The sequence below is a fragment of the Mercenaria mercenaria genome, chromosome 2, assembly GCF_021730395.1.
Source record: "Mercenaria mercenaria strain notata chromosome 2, MADL_Memer_1, whole genome shotgun sequence".
Classification (NCBI taxonomy): domain Eukaryota; kingdom Metazoa; phylum Mollusca; class Bivalvia; order Venerida; family Veneridae; genus Mercenaria; species Mercenaria mercenaria.
Window position 1 is genome coordinate 80,895,949 of NC_069362.1, and position 24,081 is coordinate 80,920,029.

General features: G+C 34.1%; 2 protein-coding genes across 9 annotated transcripts in view; both read right to left on the reverse strand.

The window, feature by feature from the left end:
* Positions 1-24,081, reverse strand: part of LOC123564404 (paired box protein Pax-5-like) — an 86,196-nt gene that overhangs the window by 23,782 nt on the left and 38,333 nt on the right. For 6 of the 8 annotated variants that reach the window (XM_045357961.2, XM_045357960.2, XM_045357958.2 and 3 more), the window contains 2 exons: positions 10,960-11,140; positions 6,370-6,567 (listed from right to left, as the gene is read on the reverse strand). In XM_045357961.2, coding sequence (XP_045213896.2) covers positions 6,370-6,567; positions 10,960-11,140 — 379 coding nt within the window. The remainder of the gene's footprint in view (positions 1-6,369; positions 6,568-10,959; positions 11,141-24,081) is intronic. The other 2 variants (XM_045357959.2, XM_045357964.2) reach the window with 1 other exon arrangement.
* On the reverse strand, positions 1,342-2,764 carry LOC123531851 (putative nuclease HARBI1). The gene is made up of 2 exons (XM_045313135.2): positions 2,002-2,764; positions 1,342-1,909 (listed from the first exon to the last, which is right to left on the reverse strand). The coding sequence occupies exons 1-2, from the start codon at positions 2,535-2,537 to the stop codon at positions 1,546-1,548; spliced, it is 900 nt and encodes a 299-aa protein (XP_045169070.2). The 5' UTR covers positions 2,538-2,764; the 3' UTR covers positions 1,342-1,545.

Here is a 24,081-nt window from a genome sequence, read left to right on the forward strand (position 1 = left end):
ATCTGCACCACCAGCCCATCTTACACCACTGCTGAAAAGTTTTACTCACCTGCAACCACCAAATGTGCAGGCAATCTTGCAACAGCCTACATGTGCTTACAGGTCCATTACACCCGCCATAGAAACCCCAACCACGACTGCATCTATCATCCGCCAGGCTATGGATATGGTCTCGACACCAAATAGTTCCCCATCCTAACCCAGGAGATGCATGACGCACCCAAGGACTGAACAAAGTAACTGGAAAATGGTTGAACCAGCCAAGTGATTTGATGATGTGATTTTACTCAAGTTTATGTGCATTGTGAATTTAGTTTTTCGACGTTTTGGTTTTTACTTTGAATAAAGGTTTTAAATAGCCTCATTCTTGATAAATATTACTGTTGACTGTTGAGTCTTCTTAAGTAAATCAATGTAAACTGTTCGTAAAATTTGTTTGGATAGCAATTTATCTTACTTAGAAACTTAATTAGCTTACTTTTGGCATAAGGCAAAATAACCCTGTTATTATGTAGGTTTCTGTCAGTATTAAAAGTTGAACTTAAATGTGTATTGTTATAACAAAACAAGGCTGGTCATGCTGGTAGCAATTACTTAAGAATACATGTATTCTAAAATTTAATATTTTTCTTCAGCCCCTAAACAATTAATCAATCAATTAAAAGTGAGCGTTGTGTTCTGGTAGTTAAAACGTTCGACCTTATGAAGAGATGTCTGCTACCGCAACTTGTCCTATACGTGTAGGTTATAGTTCATATAATGGAAAAATAACCAAATTTAATACAAGCGAGCGAAGCGAAGCGCCGTATTAAGTTTGTTTATTTTTCCATTATATGAACTATGACCGACTTATAGTTAACCCCGCCCACTATCATTCCTGTGCCTTCAATTAAAGTCATGTGATCGGGGGAAAATCACGCCATCCGTATACAGCGCGCCAATTGGTTGAACGGTAACTTGGATAAGTCGTTATCGATTCAAAATGACGTAACTACCGCTTGATAAAGCAGAAGTGACGTCATTTTGAATCGACACTTCTGTCGTTCCAGACAGTAGGCTGGGCTTGCTATTTGGCGCGCGCCATGTCTGCTGACCTAGTTATAATACGAACTTATTTGTGCAGAAGTGTTCTTATATGGAACATATTCGAGCAGAAATTTGAAAAATCTCTGGACGGTGATTGGCTCAGAAACTAGGGTGAACTATAAATGAAAGTTGTAAATTACTGGTATGTGGCTATTTCTTGTTGCCGACTTAGGTCATGTTCTAAGTTAACTCACCACCGTGATATGATTGAAATACTTCGAAAAAGGGCATAAAATCAAGAAACAAACAATCAACTCTATTGTATATACATGTATACTTGAAGCTTATTTCCTCCATTAACAAACATATCATGGAAACTATCATATCCAAATAGAAGATGACTTACTATAATATACTTAAACATATCGGAAATCACTTTAATAACTACATAACTTGTGCATACTCGCATCATATAGGTTATACACTTCATCAAAATATCTTTCCAAAGTAACTAACACACTAAATCATATTCTGTTGCCACTCAACTGAACCAGCTCGGGAGTTGAAGTAGTGTTTAATGTAGTTCCTCTGACTGACCCCAGCGGATGTCACCACATTTCTTCCATGGGTCCGATCACCATCAGCCAACTGTCTTCCTTGGCGCCATTCACCAGGTACTAATTGGTTATGCTCGTCCTCTTGGTCGACGGCCAGTCTTGCAATGGCAGGGTACCGTATGCTGATAAGGTTATGCAGTGTGACACATGCAAGAATAATCAAGTCAACGGTTTCGGGCATCTGGTTCAAGCAGCCAAGTAGGCACTGAAACCGCATAGCGAGAAGACCGAAGGCGTTTTCTACCACTCGTCTAGCCCTGGACAACCTAAAATGAAAGGATGGTGATGGTTTATAAGAACAAATTTCTGATTAAATGCATAGCTATTTTGCCAATAGTAATTCAAAAGATTGTCTAACCTGTAATTGAATATGCGCTCCTCGTTGGTCAAGTTGCGTCTGGAGTATGGCTTCATCATCCAAGTTCTCAACGGGAAGGCGTCATCTCCAATGAGGAAGTATGGGGTGTTCATGTCATCGCCAGGCAGTGGATCAGGGTCAGGCAAACCAAGGTTGTTTTCTTCTAGCATGGTTCTGAGTTCAGTGTTATTGAATAGCTGGGCATCGGATGCACTGCCATTAGCACCAACGCTTACCCAGATGAATTTGTAGTTTGCGTCTACGAGTGCGAGTAGTATTATGGAAAAGAAGCCTTTATAGTTATAGAACAGAGATCCAGAGTTCTTCGGGTTCTTTATCCTCACGTGCTTACCATCAAGAGCCCCGCAGACATGAGGAAAATTCCACTTGGTTCGGAAGTCATCTGCAATCTGCTGCCATTGTTCAGCAGTGACGACGTCTGGCAAAACCTCTTCAGAGTACTCCTGTATTATAGCATCCAAAACTTCAGGGACGAATTTACTTATTGTGTTACTTCCCACTCGGAATGAGTACATCAAGTCTGAATACGAGGCTCCAGTTGCGAGATGACGAAGAGTGACCGCCAACTTCAATCCAGGCTCCAGGGCTTCCCTGAAATAGAGATTGAACAATGATAAGTAATAACTAGCCTGCTATTATACAACGTATTAAAATTTCTTAAATATTAGTGACAATTGCACAGAGCTGTTGATGTCAATTGGTTGGAAAAGTAACTAGATGACTAATTATTTCAGAAATACGTGAAAATGATGGGATCAAACCCATGATTTACCTGAAGTTGGTGTTCTTTTTTTGAATTCTGGGTGATATGCGATCAACAAGCTCCCCAAACATATCAGCGTCTACCCTTAGGAAATTTTTGTATCCTTTTGGGTCTTCCCTGTTTAGCTCCTGTAGCAGTTGCTCATAATGCCCATACAGGGGTCGTCGTGCAAGCCACTGCTTCATCCATATTTTCCTGCGCATTTGTCGCCTACGTCTATGCCTACGACCCTCAGCCTCTTCCTCTTGTTCCAACTCTAGCACTGCAATGGCCCTGTCTCTCTGGAGCTCTAACCATCTGGCCCACATCTGCAACTGCTCAATCTCCATAAATATGTATACTATGCTGGACACAACATATACCATGAAGTTTCAGGATGAAGTGATAATGATCAACACTGTTTGAAGTTTTTATTCTAAAAGTTTTGGTACACGACTGTTCACGACCTTCTACGACTCGAGTACGACTATGACGATCGGGTCGGGGAAAGATCTGACACCGATCGAGCAGAGATCCAGTAGGTCGAGTTGAGATCGTGTAGGGATCGTGTAAAGGTCGGGATGATCGAGCGGAAATCGGAAAGGTGGTCGGGTTGACGTCGTGAAGGAGTCGTGAATAATCGTGTGGAAATCGTGTGTGATCGACAAGAGGTCGAGAAGAAGTCGTGTATTCGCCTTTAGTCGAGCATGGTCGGGCCTGATCGGGGAATTTGGGTGATCGGGATGATCGAGTTGATCTGATCGGCAGTGGGAACCCACCTTAATGCAATTGAAACTGTTAGAGAACATCATGGATCCTGACCAGACTGCGCGAATGCGCAGGCTGGTCTGGATCCATGCTGGTCGCAAACGCACTATGTTGGTTTTCTCATGGCGCGGCTCATATGTTAAACATCTTCCCAGTTATGCCGCTCCTCTAAAAAACAGATGTAATAAAATTTGGTTATTTCACACCATGATAATAAATTAGAGGTAAAAGTTTGAAATATTTACATGTCATTTCGAAGCAATGATTTTGATTACATACATTTAGCGAGATCAGATAAGGGCCAAATAAAGATGGTGAACGAGCTTATCGCTGCGATTTACTACCAGGAGTTTTCCTTTGAACATGCAATAATGTAACTTTCACGAGAACTATTATTTAAATTCGCGGTCGCTTTATGGTAATATCCTTATGAAGCAAAATGTCAAGCCAGCCTCACAGCTTATTTAACCAAATATTTGTATGCACGAGCCTCTGAGAACGTAAACTTTGCAGTACTTCAAAGGCTCTATCAAAGACACTGATCAAGCCAATCAGACAAACAGACCAATTACCAATTGATGCTTTTCCTAAAAAAAAATCTTCTTTCTCGCCTCCAATTAAATGAAAAAAAGATCATGGCTTTCGCTCAGTAAATTAGCTGAAATATTATGCAAATCTGTCTCGCACAATCTATACAGGCAAGTAAAAAATGGTAAGTATATCAATAGAAGTATAACACTGCAGCTAAAATATTATGAGAGTTTTTGTATTAGAGCTTTATACAACTTGTTTTGTAACAACTTTTGTCTTTGTTGCTTATATGTTTTAGTTTTACTTTGTCTATGCATTGTGTATTTCCATGACAAAAAGTACAGGGTTTTAGTGCAAGAGAGGATGTGGCTAAATCTATTTTATGTGTATCCTTGTTTTTTTCACAGTGGATTAAAAATACTGTTTGATACTCATTACCTCTGATTCGTTTCACGATTTATTTATATTCTAAAAAGCTTTATGTAATAGATGTCATTGAATATTTAATTCATAAGAGCGCAGAAATACAAGAGACGAATGAGATTGATGGGCAAATATATAGACAGGTGTTTGTCAATGTTGCGTATGAAATGTTCACTAAGAAGCCTTCATGTCACTTCTGCATGAATGCAACCAAATCGTCCCAATGTGGCTCCTTGTGGCTCAGTGTGGCTTGATTTAATTGGCACAGAGTGACGGTAGAAGAGCGAACAATGGGCGTTATATTAGTGCAAAATGTAATCAAACATTGAGCACATTCTTGGCCAATAATGGCGTTGTTAACGCGTAATTTGGACAGACGGTGCCGCCGTTAAATTGTCTTTATTTGCCGCTTATTTACATCAACCTCATACTTTTCGTCAAATCTAATATTCCGAGGACAAATTTTGAAACATCTCACTGGATCTTAAAGGCAATTCACATAACAACGCAAACTTGAATACTCCAAATGCTCATATAGTTTCAACTTAAATAACTTCGTACAGCTCTGTAACACATCTGTTATACTAATTAGTATCTATCTAATTAGAAAAACATTTAGACCCCTTACAAAGTTTCGACATATTTCATTGTAATTATTGGGTATCACTTGCCTATTATAAATGTTGTTTTCTAAGCAATTTACTGGCGATGTGAGTAAAAGTCTATAAAGTAGTTTAGTGCATTTTCGAAGAGAGGCTTGTCATAACATGCCTGCCAAAGTATTCTATCTATTTCCTAGACAGACAATTAAAATGCCTTACATGGGAGCTCGTAGGGGCTAGTAAAGAAGTTTCAGAAATAAAATAGGACCGTCTTTTACAATTCAAGTCCAAAATATCATATTGACTGTAAGACCATGTTATTTAGTTTTAAAACTGAAACGAAGGTAGATACATAGGTGCCCCATGTGGTTCTGGGACGATCTGTGTATGAAAAGAATTAGAACCACTGCCTTACCCTTGCATGATCGTAAGAGGCGACTAATAGGGTCTTAACACTTGGTTTTGCTTTAACTCTGTGATTCCAGCAGGTATGCAATTTTTGATTCCATACCTCATGTTTTTATTTCGATGTAAATGAGATGTGAAACCAAAATTTGTAGTCCTGTTTGGCGCCATATAACCTATACTGTGTTGGTACGCCGTAAAACCCAAATAAGTAAATAAGTAAATAAATAAATAGATAGATACTTAGGTGATTAAAGTATCAAACATCGTTAATAACAAGGATATAGGAACAGACATTGTGAAATTACCAATACATGAAATTGGCAACGAAATGACCCCAAAACACATTGTAAAGTTACCAATACATGAAATTGGCAACGAAATGACCCCAAAACACATTGTAAAGTTACCAATACATGGAAATGGCAACAAAATGACCCCCAAACATGGAAATAGCAATGAAATGCCCGAAAATTATCATTACATGGAAATGGCAACAAAATGACACAAAAACACATTATGACATTACCATTAGCAACGAAATGACCAAAATGAATAGTTGGAACATTCGAAAAATATCAACTTAAAAAGCTGACGAAGATTTAACAGTATTTTATATTCCTGTTTCCTTTATAAACAGTCTCAAACAGTCTGAAGCGAAATTGGTGACAATGTTACATCATATGATATTATGTGAAAACTGATACCAGTACGAATTAACATTGTGATTGTGGTAAAAGTAACCATCACATGCGAGTTTAAAAACTCCACTAAAATAGCATGCCCAAATATGATTAAGAACAGTAACAGAGGATTATACTGACATACTGCCATCATTTCAGTTGCCCCATCAAAGGAAGACTGTTAGACACTTACCTGTTTATTGAGCTGACACTTGGCACGTTGTCATTTGAACAGACATTTTCTGCTAATAATCGGTCTCTGATCTCCCATGCAAACATCGTTGGGTTTTCAACTTTATATCTAGTAATGGCATCTACCACTGCTGGAGTGGCGACCTTAGGTTTCGAACCTCCAATGACACCCGGTTTTATGGATCCGGTTTCATAGTACCTGATTGAATAAATAAATCTGTGTAAATATCTCTGTAAAAATTAATATGTGTTCATGAAATTGAGCCAACGATATTTATATCCTTGAGGATGAATCATTTTCATAAAAGATTTCAGTCTAAAATTAAAGACGTGTTGCACCAACATAATGTACGGGTATCTTTTTACCCTGTGTAAGAATTTTATAGGATGAATTATTTTCAATTATAACTATTTATTATTTTAGATATATGTTCTTTTGAGGTGAAAGTAACTGGTACTAAGCCGATTTCAACTTGGATTTTAACTCCTTTAACACTTGGATTGTAACTCTTGTTTTTTTGACAGCATTTATAAAAAATAACTCTAAATATATATAATAAAATGCACGTTCGAATGAAATTACAACTATCTGTTTGTTAACAAAATCTTAAATATTCTTGAAAGTATTCTGAAATCAAAGGTATATTTGTTCAACTTTCAATTATAATTATGTCACAAGAACAACTCAAAGAAAAGAAATTTAAATATTAAGTAAATATCAGTTAATTAGAAAATTTTATTTAAAGCAAAAATCAAAACACGAACTGCTTTCTTACAGATATAATCTAATTACATTGGTATTTGCATATTTATATGTCATACTAGATTTCTTTTAACTACCCGATAGGGGATTTGACAAATTTAATTTAATTTCGAAGTTGTTCTTTGAAACTATAAATTATATTCTCCTAATTTCAAACATAGCTTAAAGTTTACTCATAACTGTAAATCAACTATTAGTACATAATTCAAATATTCGTCGTTGGTGTCCTGTGATAGCGTATTGTAGACTTAAAATCATATAACATCTGTAGTGCGACTCTACTCTAAATGCCAGTATAATAATTCAATGGACAAAACAGATTGGAAATGAAGATTACTAAATTCCTTAATTGCTACATCATAGGGAAATATTTTTTTTCTTTGTTTGAGACATGGTCAATACAATGCCCAATGACCTCTCACCTTAGGTGACCCTATGGCAGGTATTCCTTACAATTCGTTAAAGATATTTTTGCAAAACAAGCGAAGTACTATCTAACGGAAACCGTATATGCTTAATTAGTGAAACACAAGAAAATCCTTAAAACGAGTTCTTCACTAAGTGAACGGATACCAAAAAGGACATTCATTGGGACCATTCAGCAAAAAAAAAAAAGGTTTTTAAGCGTAACTTGCGAACGGGATAATTTACCAGTCACTGGTTTACTATTATTCTGACAGGTTGTATTTTGTAAGGAAAGACAACGCCAAGTAACCTGAGTAAACGGTTGCTTCAATTATTCCAATAATTACTAGTTTGCAAATAAATACATCATGTTGACCACAAAGAACATAGGGTAGTTTTCGGTACATTTTGGACAAACCAAAGCGTTTACTGCACCTAATTCTGTTGAGATATTTAGTTTCAATGCTATATTGCACGCAATCGTCTTGGGTAGCGGTTTAACTATTGGTTACATTATTCGCTTTTACTGAAACAATATTTCCGACGGCTTGTAAAGTTTCATGAACCACTTTCTTCATTATCTCTATCTTTATTCATAGTGGTTTTCAATGGTAATGAAATATCATCTTTTGTTCATCTTTTGGTTAAACCATGTGGTCAAACACATAAAAGGTTTCCACGAGCGTGTCTGTTTTATAGCTATATATAATATACTTTACACAGGACTATTTTCAGCAACATAAACTCTTGGGTCATTTGGGCAGGATATTTACCTCTATTCAGTTTTGATAGTCCGTACATGGTGAGACCAATATACTGATGGGTGGGTTATGAAGTCTAATACTGAGTTTCCCTATTTTTGTTGTAAATACTTACTTTTACAAAACACTGTTTATGCATTTAAAAAGTATAAGCCCAAAATTTAGTTTATTCATCTTATGTTTATGTGTAAAACAACAGAATGAAATTGCAAAACAAAACAAAGATCAAAGGAAAATTAATTCACACTGACAAATGCTTAATTATGATATATTCATCAATGTGGTAGAGTGAAGTCTTCATACATTACACAAACATCTGCTTCATAACTCATACAACGATCTACGGGAAAAGGTTCATGGATAGAAGATGATGAAAATATTATAGTAGGTAGACAACAATGCATTTTTGTGTACCAAAGGCGGACTAGTACAATTCACAATGTATTTACACATTTAATTTTGTGGTCATCTACACCTTACAAAGACAGTCACTGACAGTCCCATACGGTTTTATTTACATAAACAATGTCAATGTATTTTATGCGAAATTCATATCTTATATTTATTAGATTTATAAATATTAAAACATAAATAAAGCCTCTAAAAATTGGATTTATTTTGCAAACATTCATCTGTAAAAAGCTTGTAATATCAAAAATATTATTATGTTAATGTATAAGAATATAACAACGTTGCTGTTCCTAGTGTCATGTTCGTATCGTCAAAAATGAGGGATTGGAATTAACAAACATAAGCATATTTTTCAAATTAGTAAAATTTCAATGTGAATTACAGGTCTCGATTAATGTATTGTGTACAAGTTACTGTTTGAAAATGAATTCAAATATTATCAACAAGAAAGGCTTAGTTAGTTGCTTTCAAACTGGACATAAAATAGTTCCTGAAATAATCGAATAAAATGTCCAATCAAAGCCTAACCTATACCATTGTACAAGTAAATCTAATTTATCCTATTTTACTTGTTTCATGGGTTTTTATTTTGCTACCAGATAAAACAACCCGCAATAATGCTCATTCCATTAAAGATAAAAGAAAAACAAAGCGCAACATCACGACTCTAACGATAGTTTCAGATTGATTTCTGTCATGTTTTAAAACACAGCGTTTCTGTTAATACCTTTCGCGTAAAACAATTGTCATGCGATACGCGATTAATTGGTGCTGCTCATGCGATTGGTGTGTTAGGAAAAAAACCTTTCCCCGGTATTTCTTTCAGGAGAGATATTATGATATACCTGAAATTTCTTTACAACAACATATTATGCAATAGAAGAATATAGGCTAATAAACGAAAGTGTCAATGAATATAGATTATGGCAAAAACTATCCTGTATAAAAGGTTTCAGAATATGTTGAAAATTCTCCTGTGAATTTGGCAAGTAGGATAAAGCTCATGTTGTCTTTTTCATATATATTTTTATTCAACAATATTAACAATAATGATTAATGGAGACATATCCATTACTTTTTGTAAAATTGTCCAAGATGATATGTCTAACCTTGAAATGCAGTGCAGATGTTTTGTCAAGGTAAACAACATTTAGACAATACTGTCTCAATGTATATGATGGGACAAAAAGGACTGCCTTTCCTAAAAATAGTTTTGTAGTATTGAAGCCGAAATGTATCAACAACAGTATGATTATTGCAGAGCAATACTTTAACCGTCCCCACCCCCCATATGTTTGTTAATAATAACAAAATTTAATCATCAACCCAGGTACGAGTTGACAAGCAAGCGAAACGGGCTTACTGTAGATTTAATACACAATTACATAGATCAAATCTTCAAAATTTAAATGAATTATGAGTTATAATGACTACTACATCTGAGGTTTCCTTCAACTTAAGGTATTTTCATTTTCAAATTTGCATATATCAACTGGGGATATGAACCTGATACATAAAAGCTGATATGTTAAATATATCAACATATTATTTATCTTATAATACAATTTCAAATGCTAGAAGTAAATATCATCAAATTGTAATTCTTTGAATATGTATATCAAAACATGTTATGCTAAAATAAAGGTCTACAAATAAAACCACAGTAACGATGGACCAAGATATGGTGTATAGACAATGCGTCTGTTAACATATGGCCAAAAGGTATGGATGGCCAAATAGGACCAGGTGTAAGAAAATACTTTTTTAGAAGACTAAAGCTGGTGTAAATATCAAATGCATTTTATTACAAGCCTGTATTTCAACAGACGCATGAGTAAGTTATTTTACTGTGTCCGTATCAACACTTAAACTTCAGAATATCAAGATAAACAGGTGTTCGAAAATATGTTTGAAACCGTGTTATGATATATAGATTAGACGACTTGATACAATATACTTTTGCCTTATATAGTTTTACCATTTCAGCAACGGTGACTACTAATACACTGAAAAATTATTGAGAACATTCTGAACATTCTGCATTATATATCACGTCTTAAGATATTGTAGGAAAAGGCCTAAATTTGTTTGAACTTATGTCTTTATTCCTCTCATGAGAATATTACAGGCAGTGCAATTTCAGTTGTCTAGTCTGTTGTCTTTAAAGTATGTAAAATGACATCAAGTAATAAAGTGAAAGAATGTAGAGAGCAACATACACTCAATGTATACAGAAGAAAAGATAGCTCACTTTGTTTGTCCATACCTGCCGAGTATCTTACTAACACAGCCATGTGACACTCTCAACTGTCTGGAGATATCACAAGGCCGGACCCCAGTATGAGCCAGTTCCACGATCCGCTGCCGTACCACGTCAGGCAATGGACGCCCATTTACAAACACACCACCAAGCTGGTTTACTCCACCATGACCTGTAAATACATAAAAACAGTTTGTAAATGTCTAATGTCTATGTAAATGTACATATGTAAAACGATTGCTTTTCACACATTTTATTACAGGCAGCTATGTTTATTAAATGATATTGATGTTGCTGCTGCACAGTGGTATGTCATGTTTTAAGTTTCACTTTAATATTCATAATAAAACTAAATGATATCAAACTGTGTTGAATGGAATAAGTATTGAAACTGTTTAAAAGATTCTGCATTATGGTTTTGTGTAAAATATGTGTCAGATGAACATTTTCAGGCCTAGTCCTGTTTGTTTGTTTTGGGTTTAACGCCATTTTTCAACAGTATTTCAGTAATGTGACCAAATCCTGAGAAATGGACTGGTATAACATAAGAAGCACTGGGAGTATATGTATGAATAACATAAAAACGGCTTAAAAGCCAGTAAAACTCCTCTGCAAGAAGAATTAATAGGGAAATGCTATTTTCTATCTGAACGTGTCTGTGTCTGAGGTTTACGAGAATTTTTCAGTTCCCATTTTATATACTTAAATGTGAATAGAAATCTAAATATAAAACACAGCAGAATGGAGATTTCTGTACATTTCAAATTTTGGCCTAAACTGCTTCAAAATACTTCCGGCAAGGCTGTTTAGAAATAGATGAAAACGGGAACAATTAACCCTTTGAAATGTATTTAAAGTTATTAAAGTCATAATAAATAACCGAAAATGAGGCAGGTTTAGTCGCAAATGTCTGAAAGATCGGATAGAATTGTTGAAAATTGTGAAACGGAACTAAAGACACTTAATTAATATATACCTCGTATATTTATCTAAATTATTGTTATGATATTTTATATATGCCATCTTTAAGCTAATACAAAGGCAGGCCGACTTGGCCTGTAATCAACAAAATAATAAACACGAATTATACTGACGTTGAAGAGGCATATTATCATGTTTAATACTTTTGTTTTGATATGGTTAATATCTTAGTAATAAAATGTCTACGTAGGTGTTTTGTACCTTGTGCAAGACAAATACTTTCTAAGACCTTTGAATTGAACATGAACCTCCTACTGAATTGGCTAAAGAGATACTATAAAACTTTGATTCCCAATTCCTTACTTTCCCAACCCTTGTCGAGAAAACTAAGATAAATATGTTTTAGACCTTCAGAAAATAGCCAAAAAAATGCTAATACTGAAGCTTCACTTTCTTTTTTAAAACATAAAAAAACACTTTTTATGTTAGTTTCTACCATTAACCGTGTTGCTCTGACACCTTTGTTCTGTGTTCTCTACAGTTCATACATCAAAATAATGTTCTTTTATTGCGTCCTTTTACTGCGTACCCGGGTACACAATGAATATATTTTACTACATTTTAATAAACATTTTTTTTCTTTATGTGTGTGTACGCATATAAAATTATGCGTCTTTAAAGGCATTTGTACATATACACCTAAATATAATTTTATAAAATTTATGTTTACAAAATGATGACTGTTTATTTAAAATGCATGATCTAATTTGTTTATAATGCATTAATCAACTTGTACTTCGGTCGATAGAATACCAGAATATTTCATTATGATGTATCTAATACACAGACCAGTCCCTCCCGATATCTATAATAGTTTAGAATATTTAAACACTTGTTTTATATGCTGAACAATCTCTCGTATATCAGACAACGACAACATGGTCTTTATGTTTTCAGCAACTGTTCATGTATATTTAATGATTTAAACACATTATACAACCCAAAACAATCTGTACATCATACCAGCATCCTATCCAAGTACAAAGCATAAAGTGCAGTGTTTTTATAATTACACAACTCTGATAAAGGGAATGTGCGAAGATTACCGATCTCGCTGTTTATTAATTTACAAATAATGAAGAGAAAATACGGCGTTAGACTTGATAAAAAGTAATCGATATTCTATATTAATATCTACGAAATGATCTCCCTCAGTAATTGTATCTGTTATATTTTATGTATAATGGGTTCTATCAGCCGCATCTCTACTCATGTAAAATCATTTACAAAATTGTTGCAAATTATGTGCAAATGTCGCGTTGATGCATTATAATAGCGAGTCAAACTGAATAATTTCACGTTTGAAAAAAGACGACATTCAATTAGTTAATAAGACAGAAAGCAATTATCTATCAAGGTGGCACAATAAAGGCTTTATGCAAATGTAACAACTTGTAATTTTACGGCATGAATCACTATCAAAACAGTAATGTTAAGCAATTTATTCCTGTAAATAATGACCGCACAATTTAAATGAACGTTTCCAGCAAACATACCATCCATAAAATTTCCCTGGAACATGTCAAATCCTCGAGGGTAAGGATGGTACGGAGAAAACGAGGTGGGTGACGGGTAGGGCGCCCACGCCTGTTGCATGGGTGCGAATCTCTGATCCATAGTCTGGCCCTGTGGGTATCCGGCCATATGTTGGGACATATCGAACACTTTTTCCATTTTCGAATAAAATTAAATAAATAAATATAACCGTCCAAATAAATAAATAAATAAATTTAAAAACGAACAACTACTCCATTAATAGAAGAAAAATCACAAGAATCACTAAATCCTGATAATGTCGATCATATGGAACAAGTAAACATTACTGCTGACAATACGCGAACCCAAACTTGTTGGGGTTCAATGCACACCCGCGTGGAGAACGTTCATACAAGCAATGATTGGGAGATCATGATCTACACTAGTTTAATACCCTTGTGTTTTAAACAATCGGGTACTCTTTTCAGTTCTAAATGGCATGCGTAAACGGTTCATACAAGCGACATTCAACGTGCTGTCCCGTAATTAACAGATAGTCCACTAGTTAAGTTAAAAATATCTGAAACTGACACCCTTCAAGTTAACTGATTACACTATTCAAAGAATAAAAACTCCGATCACAAGTTGACACAAGTCTTTGACAAATTTAAGTGTAAAACAAAAGACTTCAAATACATTCTGATATTTCAACAGCGCAAAACAAAACACGAAATTAAAAAGTGCTTCCTTATTAGCGCATATTCACAAATGTTTATTTCATTTTACTTCCAGGCCTGGTGAAGCAGTCAGCATTATAATTGATGTAGATAATAATATCCAATAGCTCAAATCAAAGAACTAACAACCGTATCACTCGTTAACACCTCAGTTGACAATCAAACCAGCTACCAAGATGGGGTAGGTGATTGGAAAATTGAATTAACTACTCATATAAATGTAGCTGCTCTATGGAGCGCTGCTTCAAATAACACTCCTCTTATTTTCTGCTCTGTGAGTCAGGCAGTCACGGGTGGGTGTGCAGGACACGGGCGGTAAAGCAACCGGGATACTGTTCAAAAGCCCGGCAGTTTGTACTGACGGCAAAAAACTTCAATATTTTGGTCCGTCTTCAGCAAAAAAAAAAAAATTCAAGCAACTATTTCCGTCTTCAGCAAAAGAAAAAAAATTCAAGCAACTATTTCTTTCTTGGCGTTGTCTTTAACTGGAGTTACTACTATTTTATCAGTTTTAATATCGGTACTAGCACATGTCATGTTCTGCTGATTTAGACACACAGATTGATCCAATTCTCAATTTAAATGCTGATTTCAAAGCAGCCGATCAAGATGCTTTTAACTTAAATCACAAATTGGCTGTTTCTGCGAACAATATAACTTTCCCTGTTATTGACTCTCTGTCATATCCGTATTAAACAGAGTATGGTTTTCACAGATTCCGGACAAAAGTTTGTTGAATATTTTAACACGGGAGTATCCTGAATGTCAATTAAGGTGAAGAGTAGAAATGACTGATGAGTCCAGATAAAATCTCACTTTCTACCATTAGCGTCCACAAATATTAAAACAGCTATACAGGTTAAAACTTCAAAGGACTTTCCAAAAACTGCGTTGAACGAAATGTTACCGACAAAATGTTATCATAAATATGATGAATCATTCAAAAATTGCTGTAAATAAAATGATAAAACCTTTTGTATAATTTTCAGCCAGGCTCTTTTTAATGGATTCTACATTCTTATAGGAAGGTAAAAAATTTATATCAAAGGAGAAGAAAACGTTGTTTTACGACAAATTATCTGAGTAATCGTAGGTTATCAAAGTTAGAAAGTTGAAGACCCGATCAATTTTGGCCAATTTTCATTTATTGTTACCAATTTGAACGATTTTTTTTTTTTTTTGCTGAAAATCCAATCGGGAAAAAGTTTCGACAAAAAAGTATTTGCACCATACGTGTTATACGGAACAATTAAGATACAATCATCTCCTCTGGCAGCATGAACATGCGGTAAGTAGCGTGAATAATCTCGGAATATGTTCCGCGCCAGACCTGATACCACAAACTACTCAAGCAGAGGAAAGAACAACCTCTAAATGACAAATCATGCAGCAGAGTACGACTATTAATATGTTCTTGTCTAGGTCTTTTCTTCGAATCCTTATTTAACAAATATTCAACATTGTATTTTGCACTTTTTGTGGGGTTTTTTTCAACTTATTAACCAAATTATTATTATCATTATTATTATTATTCGCTACAATCTCTTCCTTAAAAAAAGGCTGAGGTTGACGTCGCGTCTCTGAGGACACATACACGTTTTCTCACGAATTTAAAAAAATAAAAATAAAAAAAAATTGACATTTATTGCAGAATGCGGTAAACATTTATAAAATGAATCTATTCACAACTTTTGACGTAAAAAGGAGCGAAAGTTGTCCCGCTGTATTTATATGGTCAGTTTATTACTTTGATGAAGAGACAGGTCATTGTTCAAAACCATCCCTGGACAGTAGATTTAGATACCGCCATGACAACAGCCTCCATGATTGATAACCATTTACAGACATATATATATTTCACTGACCTGAGTGAAAAGGGGCATATTTGGAAACACTGGTTTTAATATAAATGTTAAAGAAATAATTATATGAATTAAAAATATGGGGATGTTCACCTCAAAGGTGACAAGATAAAATGAAAAATTATACAAAAGCCTGGTAAATTATCTAACAGAGACTATGCGGCGAAACACCTTCATCTTTGTATTTAAGCTGTAAATCATAACTATAATTAATTACTACAGCACTGCTTTAATGAAGAAACGTTTAAGGTTTTATTTTTAAGTTAACCTTAAGATATCCTATGTTTGTTGTAGAGAATACTCGCATTAATTTACATTCATATTCATTAGCAAGAGGTGTTTGCTTCTTTTTGCTACTAAATAAAATTGTATTTTAATATCTGATGGCGAAATATATCTATTATCGCAATCTTATTTAATCAATTCGAAGTTAAAAATCGACCTATTTATAGGAGGCTGCTCAATCGCTATATAATTTTAAAATGACAAGAAAGGCAGTTTTACTATTGTTAACCCGTTCGTATCAATGTTTACATATCTAACGTTGCAAGCCGTTACGCAAGATTTCCGGAATTATAAAAAGCGTCGATTAACGGCGTGTGGTGTGGGAGGAGCGAGCTAAGATGATCTGTGTGCTGGAAGAAATGGTGCAGAGAATGCACATGTTAACAAAACATTAACCCGTATCATTTACTTACTTTTACACGACTGGTAATAATCCACTACATTCATGTTGAAATTAGAGGGGTAACGATAGGTGGCCGGCGAGAATTCCATCACGGTTGTCATATCAATGAGCCAAACCCCAGATTTTACTTGTAAATTAGATAAGAACAAAAATTATCCAACAAAAACTGAACTAACTATTTATACATATATTCAGGCTTTATATTTACTAGAAATTTTGCATGTACTGTCACTATTTACGTTCCAATTCACAACAAACTAATGATATCCATGGATGTCCACAGTACACAGAGAGCGTAGTCATGCATCGCCCTTTCAATTACAGCGTTCAAAGCCGCATTTTTTTCTATAAATCATATGAAATATAATTGTAAGGTATATTTTGGTATCATATAGTTCAGGCTCCATTGGCCACGATCCACGTATCGATAGCTAATCTCCCGCCTCATCGATCATGACGGGACGTCCTACAAGGACTATCAAACTGCAGTCTCGCCCACTTTCTTTTAATGTTGCTAATAATTTTCATGTCAATTTTCTGAGGATGTTAATTGTAAGTTTCAATTTAAGGTAAAAGTTTTCGTGCAAATTGTAATATTTTACCGCCTGTGTCTGGCTTCCGTATTAAAAGGAAACAGGCAGTAAAACAAAAATAAAAGGCTTTTCGGATATGTAAAACATCGGATAATTCTTATGCTACTTTTTTTAACATGTAAAAGGAAAGAACGTAAAGTTACCGCATATTTAAATGATATATTTGTCAAAACAACCGTTAAGATTTTGTATGTACTTAAATTTTACAAATTTAACAACAGGTGTTGATTTAACAATATTAGAAGAATTGAACCTAAACAGTAAAGAACAAGGTCTATATGTAACGTTAAACATGCATCTGTAACACAACAATACAAGATTGTTTGCTGCACTTCTCAAATATTAGGTGAAGCTAGTAAATAGTACAACATTTCTTTCAATGGCATCTATTACAATAGATAGAACAATGTTTATGTCGAAGTTGTCACTGTGAACCCCTGTATAACAATATAAAGTCAAAGCGTTGAGGAAGTCTATAAGCTCCATTAACGAAACAATCGGTGATACATTGAAACAATACCTTTAAGCGGATCATCACGGTTGTATAGGATTATCATAACCTTCATAACTGATAGATCTAACATTTCGTGCGATGTCTTTTTTTTCCAGATGAACCGACAGGCACAAAAAGAGAAGAAGAGCGCAGGATAAGACTCTGTAGAGAACCAGTCTTGCGCTACAGTAATTACATACAAATTGCCATTTAAATATGTCTATCAGGGTATTTAAATATGCGCTCAAAATATTCATAAACTCATTCTATAGTAATAATTGTTAATATATTAACATCATATACTTTGTTTCTGGACTGTGTGTTTCACAATTCAATACGTATTATTAATAACTGGGATTTATATATATTGGATTCTTGCTATCTCGCTTTTACTCTGTTTATAATTATCTAGATGTTAAGAGTGTTAAAATAGACGTTAAATGACAAAGACTGGGAACTGAAGATGGCAAAACTCAAAAATAACTGTCGGGCGTTTTGAGTTCATGAAGATCATTTTGAATCATTTATCATAAGTAAACAATAAGATATACTTATAGTGGGAAATAGAATTACACAAAAACAGAAAACCACAATGACAGTACTGAGATTGTTGCGGCAATCCTTAAAACAGTAGGAATACGACTTTATAAGAAAACATCTGATACATTTCAAGTCCAAACTTGATTAAATCAGACAAACTCTGGCTGGTGGGATATTATGGTGGTGAGAGTGTATTCAACTTTCCGAAATGAAAGAGCATACCGTTTTCGTTTCAAAAATATGAAATTTATAGAAATATAAAACTTGATATAAAAATTTGTAATTATAATTGATCAGTTATTGGACCTGTTAATTCTAATGAGATTGTGGTACGGTAGTTTATTGTAAAACATCTGGATTCTCTGCGGTGCATTGACGAGCCAGGTACCCAGTGTCCGGGTGGGAATGAGCTCCCGGAGAGTTCCTTTACTTTGACAAATCCTCTCTCTATACCGGCGCACTTGGCTCACTCATTTATATGATAATTATCTACTCGTATTTGAAGCCGTTTTAACTTTACAGACAACCATCCTATATAAAAAGTGAAAAAAGTCATTAAAGATGAGGTCTTTATAAATATTCATGCTGATTTCCGTAATTTTGTTTCTAAAGACAAGGTCAAATTTGGTATATTGAAAAAGTGCATGATATCTTTGATGTATTGTAGCCATTTTTGTCAATGTTTCTTACAGAACGTCTTAATATTTTGATTCTCACGTGTATTTGAATGACAGTACGAGTTAAAAGATGACCATATTTTGAATATTCAAATGAAACTTTAATTAATACAAAACGAATTGACTTTGAAGTTTCCTGTTCACTTCTATTCAAAAATTATAACTTGCAGTACACGATCTACAGACAATGCACTATCTGAAATAAACGCTATTTTTACATAGAAATATAGAATAAGCAGTTAGTTATCTAGTTACAAATATCTTCAATTTTTCTTTTCATTCTAGAAAATAATATCCACTGGTTTGTCTTTTTAAGAATATCATCGATTATTCCTTACATCATTCTATTGTGTGTATCTAAGATAAAAAACTAAAATGTGTTCTAATCATAGCTTTTTGCTAACATTTTGTCATATGAATACATCAGTTCATCTTAACTTCGAGTAAAATGCTGACTATCAGGAGAGAGTGTGGACCTCAAATATTTCAGACACATAGTATTTTCGAAAAAAAAATCTTCTTTTTGCAAACAAAAAGATACGCATACTTAAAAAATGTATATTATACTAGTACTATAAAATGAAACAATTATACTGTATATCTTTTTGTCCAGATATTTTGAAAGGCTTGTTTGGTGCTTTAACCCAATCAAACTTAATGTTTATTTCGTCTACATGTTGTCTGTTATGTTTTATTTTGTCTATGTATATTCGTGTCTATCATGCAAGCATCTATACATATACTACAGGAGTTTTATTTCAGGTGTTTCTAAGAACGTGGTTTTGTCTAAAGCATCTTTGTCCGTGTTTTTGTGATAAGCAGCATACATTTTTCTACATGACTGTATAAAATGTAAACAAATTTCATCAGCCCTGTTTGGGCATGTTATGTACATGTTCTGGTGCATAAAGAATGGCAGTGGCTAATGCTGGTCTTTGCAAGAAAATATGTTTTCCTTACATGCATCCTGAAAATGAATTTTAATGCAGTCTTTCTAATATAATCTTATCTAAAGTGTTAGTTTGGTAAAACTTACCGGAACCTAAAACACTAGGCACATCTACCTCTTACAAGGTCAGAGCTGCTGGTTTCGGTTTTATGGCGCACAAACATATTACAGAAATTACGTTATATAGCACCAAACTCGACTGAAAGTTCTAGTTTCATATCACATTTTTTAAATGAACATATGAGATATAGTACCTGCTGGATTCACAGAGATACATCAAAACATATTGTTCAGACCCTATAAATCGCCTCTTACGACCATGCCTTTATATAAATAATGGTTCAAGTTCTTCATACAATGTGCACACGTTGTCCTAGAATCACATGGCACTATAATGTGACAGAGTGTTTGGAAAACATGTAGGCGAACTATACCAAGACAATGTACAATCGCAAATATATGGAAATTGTTCAGACTACTAACACTGATTCGCATGTAAATTGTAGCAATGTATTGTTAATTACGCGGAGATTCATATGATTTTTAATAAGCTTTAAAACTTCAAAATGAAAAATATACATGTACATCAAGTGTGTAGTATAGGAAAAGTACTGTTCTTAACAATTCGTTATGGACAAAGGAGAGCGGTCTTACGACCATTTACATAAAAATATGATCGCAGACAGATAATGACTAGTTATAAAGGCAGATGAAAAGTACATGCATAATACAGGTACATATAAAAAAATAAATGAGTTAAGGGTCAAGAAACTTCAGAATTATATTGACAACCTTTCAGTCTGGGTTCTTATAATGCTCCATTCTATCTCAATCGGTTGAGAAATCTAATGTTTCATATAAAACAATCAATAAATCTGGTTTAAATAACATTGTCACAATTTCCGATCTGGAAATATTAATTCAGTTCTCAACATATGACACAAAACGATGGAATTCAATATCAGACCTTTGAAAACATCGCATGTATAAATCTATACATAAATCTGTACTGACTAAACATTAAAATCTCTTCGAATAAAGATATCATTTAAAGTTGATTGCTAACGCTTTTTGTCCATGTACATAAACAGCCCTAACCTTCGTATCTAAAATCAATTATATTTCAAAACAAATACCTTCAAAACTTAACATTTCCTTATCAAAGATCAATTTAATACTTGTAAAACAAAAGATTCCCATTTGAGCAAAGATTTTAGGATAGCTACTCTATATGAGAGACGTTAAAAACGTTATATTCTCATGTTTCGGGCCGTGAAATGGGCCACACATCAACCCAATAGTGTACCAAACGACACCAAATCGAGCTATAAATGCACCTCATCACGAAACCAAGCCATTATAAACATACAACCCGATACTAAACTGCCATTTTGTTTTTTGTCCATTCCGCTAAATAAAACATATCCATTGTTTTAGTGGGCCTTAGATAGAAGATTAGTTGTGATTTCCGAACTTTTGTCAGTTCAGACATTACAGTGCTGTTACAGGATTGTACATAAAGTTTAGATCAATGTAAATAGGAGCGTGCATCATTATTCAAGTTAAGATATCAAAATTGAAAATTACCTCAAACTGCTTTATAATATTAGTTTTTAATTTAACAATCAGTTTCATACTGTGTTAAAAGTAGAGATCTTTGGAAATGAACAAAGATGACGTTACTCATGAAGTGGCAATGGTACAGACCGATCAATTACTTAGCTCTTAATTGGTATGGTATAACATGCTAATCAGTCTATCAATAAAATTAATACATAATTGAAAATACTGGCCATTTCTCCCGCTTATTGCTTTAGTTATAGCTTGAATTTATAATAATAAGAGCAAATAGATCAGATGAACACGTAATTGACTAGATTATGAATAATCCAGTCCTTAAATTAACTGCTTTTAATAACTGTAAAGCGCACGCCATGTGTGATGCACAATTCCCAGTACGTCGGGGCCGATATAGCTATTAAAATGTTTCTGACAAAGTGCTTAGCTACAGTCCTGAGCAAAATGTCTCTATCATTGCGTTGACTGAGGAACATCCAAATATTCTATCCCATTTTAACCGACCGTTATTTCAAATTTAAAACAGTTGAAAAACGAATTATATCAATTAAACTTAACGTTCGTTTATATTATAATAGAGTTATGTTACAACAACATTATTTCATGAATTTGAGCATGCCAGTGTAATGAAGCAAAGAACTGAATTAACAAATTATCATTTTGTAAGGTTGGGTAGGATTACACAAAATTCCCACGATTGCTGTGTTTGATACACCAAGATACAGCGAGAGGATTTCCTTCACTGCTTTCTCGAGTAAATAGAGAAAATGTTTCTGATATAGTTGATTTACTGAAGAAATAAACTATGTCTTGTACCATCAGCGTCTTACTTCTTCTTTAAACATCACTGATTTCAAATATTGTCACGAATAGTATGGTCGAAATATGGAAGAGAAATAGTACGCAAACTATGCAAAATGTGCCACACAGTCTGTGTTTAGTCTTTCACCTACAGAGTGGCTTATGCGTCATCGCTTTGCATATTTCGTTGGGCATATATTAATAACATTTGGATACAAATTAACAGTTTATAATGTGTATCAATTTCAACAGTATTTTGTTTCATAACTATACTAAATTTATGCAAAAATACGTTGAAGACAATTGTTGCATTACACATTTTTGTAACAATCAGAATAACAGAATGTGCTTTTTGTGATATTATGAAAAGTAGGAATGAGTCAAAACAGATAGCGGTAATATATGCAAATCTGAAGTCAAAGTGCTTCTCATGATCAAAGCCAACAATGACAAAGTCAAGACAAGTATGCGCTGAAACGTCAGATACCAACAGGTGTATCTTAAAATCCTTATCTACATTAAAACATAAAGACAAAAAGGTGTTATCTACGTCTACCATTTAATAAACAATAACATTTTAACATTTGAACAAACTATCTGAACAAATTTGTTAGGGATGAACCTCGGTTTGACCCATCGGTACTGGAATTTATTCTCATGCAATTCATTGGAATAGAATTATCTGTTCTAACTGTCAAAAAAGGTCTCTATCTTTTCTATTCAAAATCTGTGGACCTCATACACGTAAAACATGATGCGATCAATTTATCTCTGCAATTTTGGGTAATTCTATCTATGACTTCTTTGGCAAATGTAACTCTATCTAATTCATTGACAAACTCTGGGTTCTCTTCAGCTAAGACGGCGGCTACTCATGCGACACGAGCATCTTGGTACAAGACCATTGTCAAAACATTGGTAAATAAAGATGTCATATCATAGGCTATCATTAAAAATCATCCGATCACTCAATTTGTGAACGGAGCGGAAGAGGATACCATTTTTTTCGCGAAAGAAATCACAGTGAAACTGAGATTTTTATTCCACGGAATGTATAGATGGGCGTTGAAGAAGACGTCGAGATTGCTGTACAGGGGAAGATTCTTCTGTTTTAAAATGATGACCATAAAAGAGAAAAATGGGCCAAAATGAAATCAAATCCGGTTCGTAATGACCAATTTATTGTCAAACTTGGAGAAACGAAAGAAAATACAGGTTGAAATGTTGTGACTACTGGCCAATTAAGCACCTGTCAACCCGGCTGATGAGCGGTGGTCAAAACAGAAAATTGTAGTGATAGTTTTTAATTCAAAATTGATTGCAGCCAAGTTCATAAATAACGCAAAAAGTGATTTTTGACCTATAACAAGGACTCGTTTTATGGAACCTGATACAAAAACTAACACGAACAAAACATTGCCACTCCTCATTATATGGATATAAATGTCTAAATATAATGTGAACATTATAATTCTCTCTTCATAGGGAGAATGCCATAGCAGCATTTTTTAAGGTAAAAGGAAGTATTTAGACCTTTGTATACTCATGTGTTTGTAAAGTGAGAGTAATTTACGAGACAACATAAACCATATATATATTATGAGTTATCTTTTTTCAGTTTTTATTACACAATTTAAGAAGGTCCTAGACATTAATGTACATTAAAGAATATACCAAAATATATATTATTCAATTAAACTCAACAATCGAAAATTTAAGCCGCTTTAAAAATCGACTA

What these genes read in the sequence shown, in the direction of transcription:
- LOC123531851 (XM_045313135.2), bottom strand. Translation starts at nt 2,537, where the DNA reads ATGTACTCATTCCGAGTGGGAAGTAACACAATAAGTAAATTCGTCCCT. An exon ending in GAGCGCATATTCAATTACAG is followed by an intron (nt 1,910 to 2,001) that starts GTTAGACAATCT and finishes CTTTCATTTTAG; the next exon opens with GTTGTCCAGGGCTAGACGAG.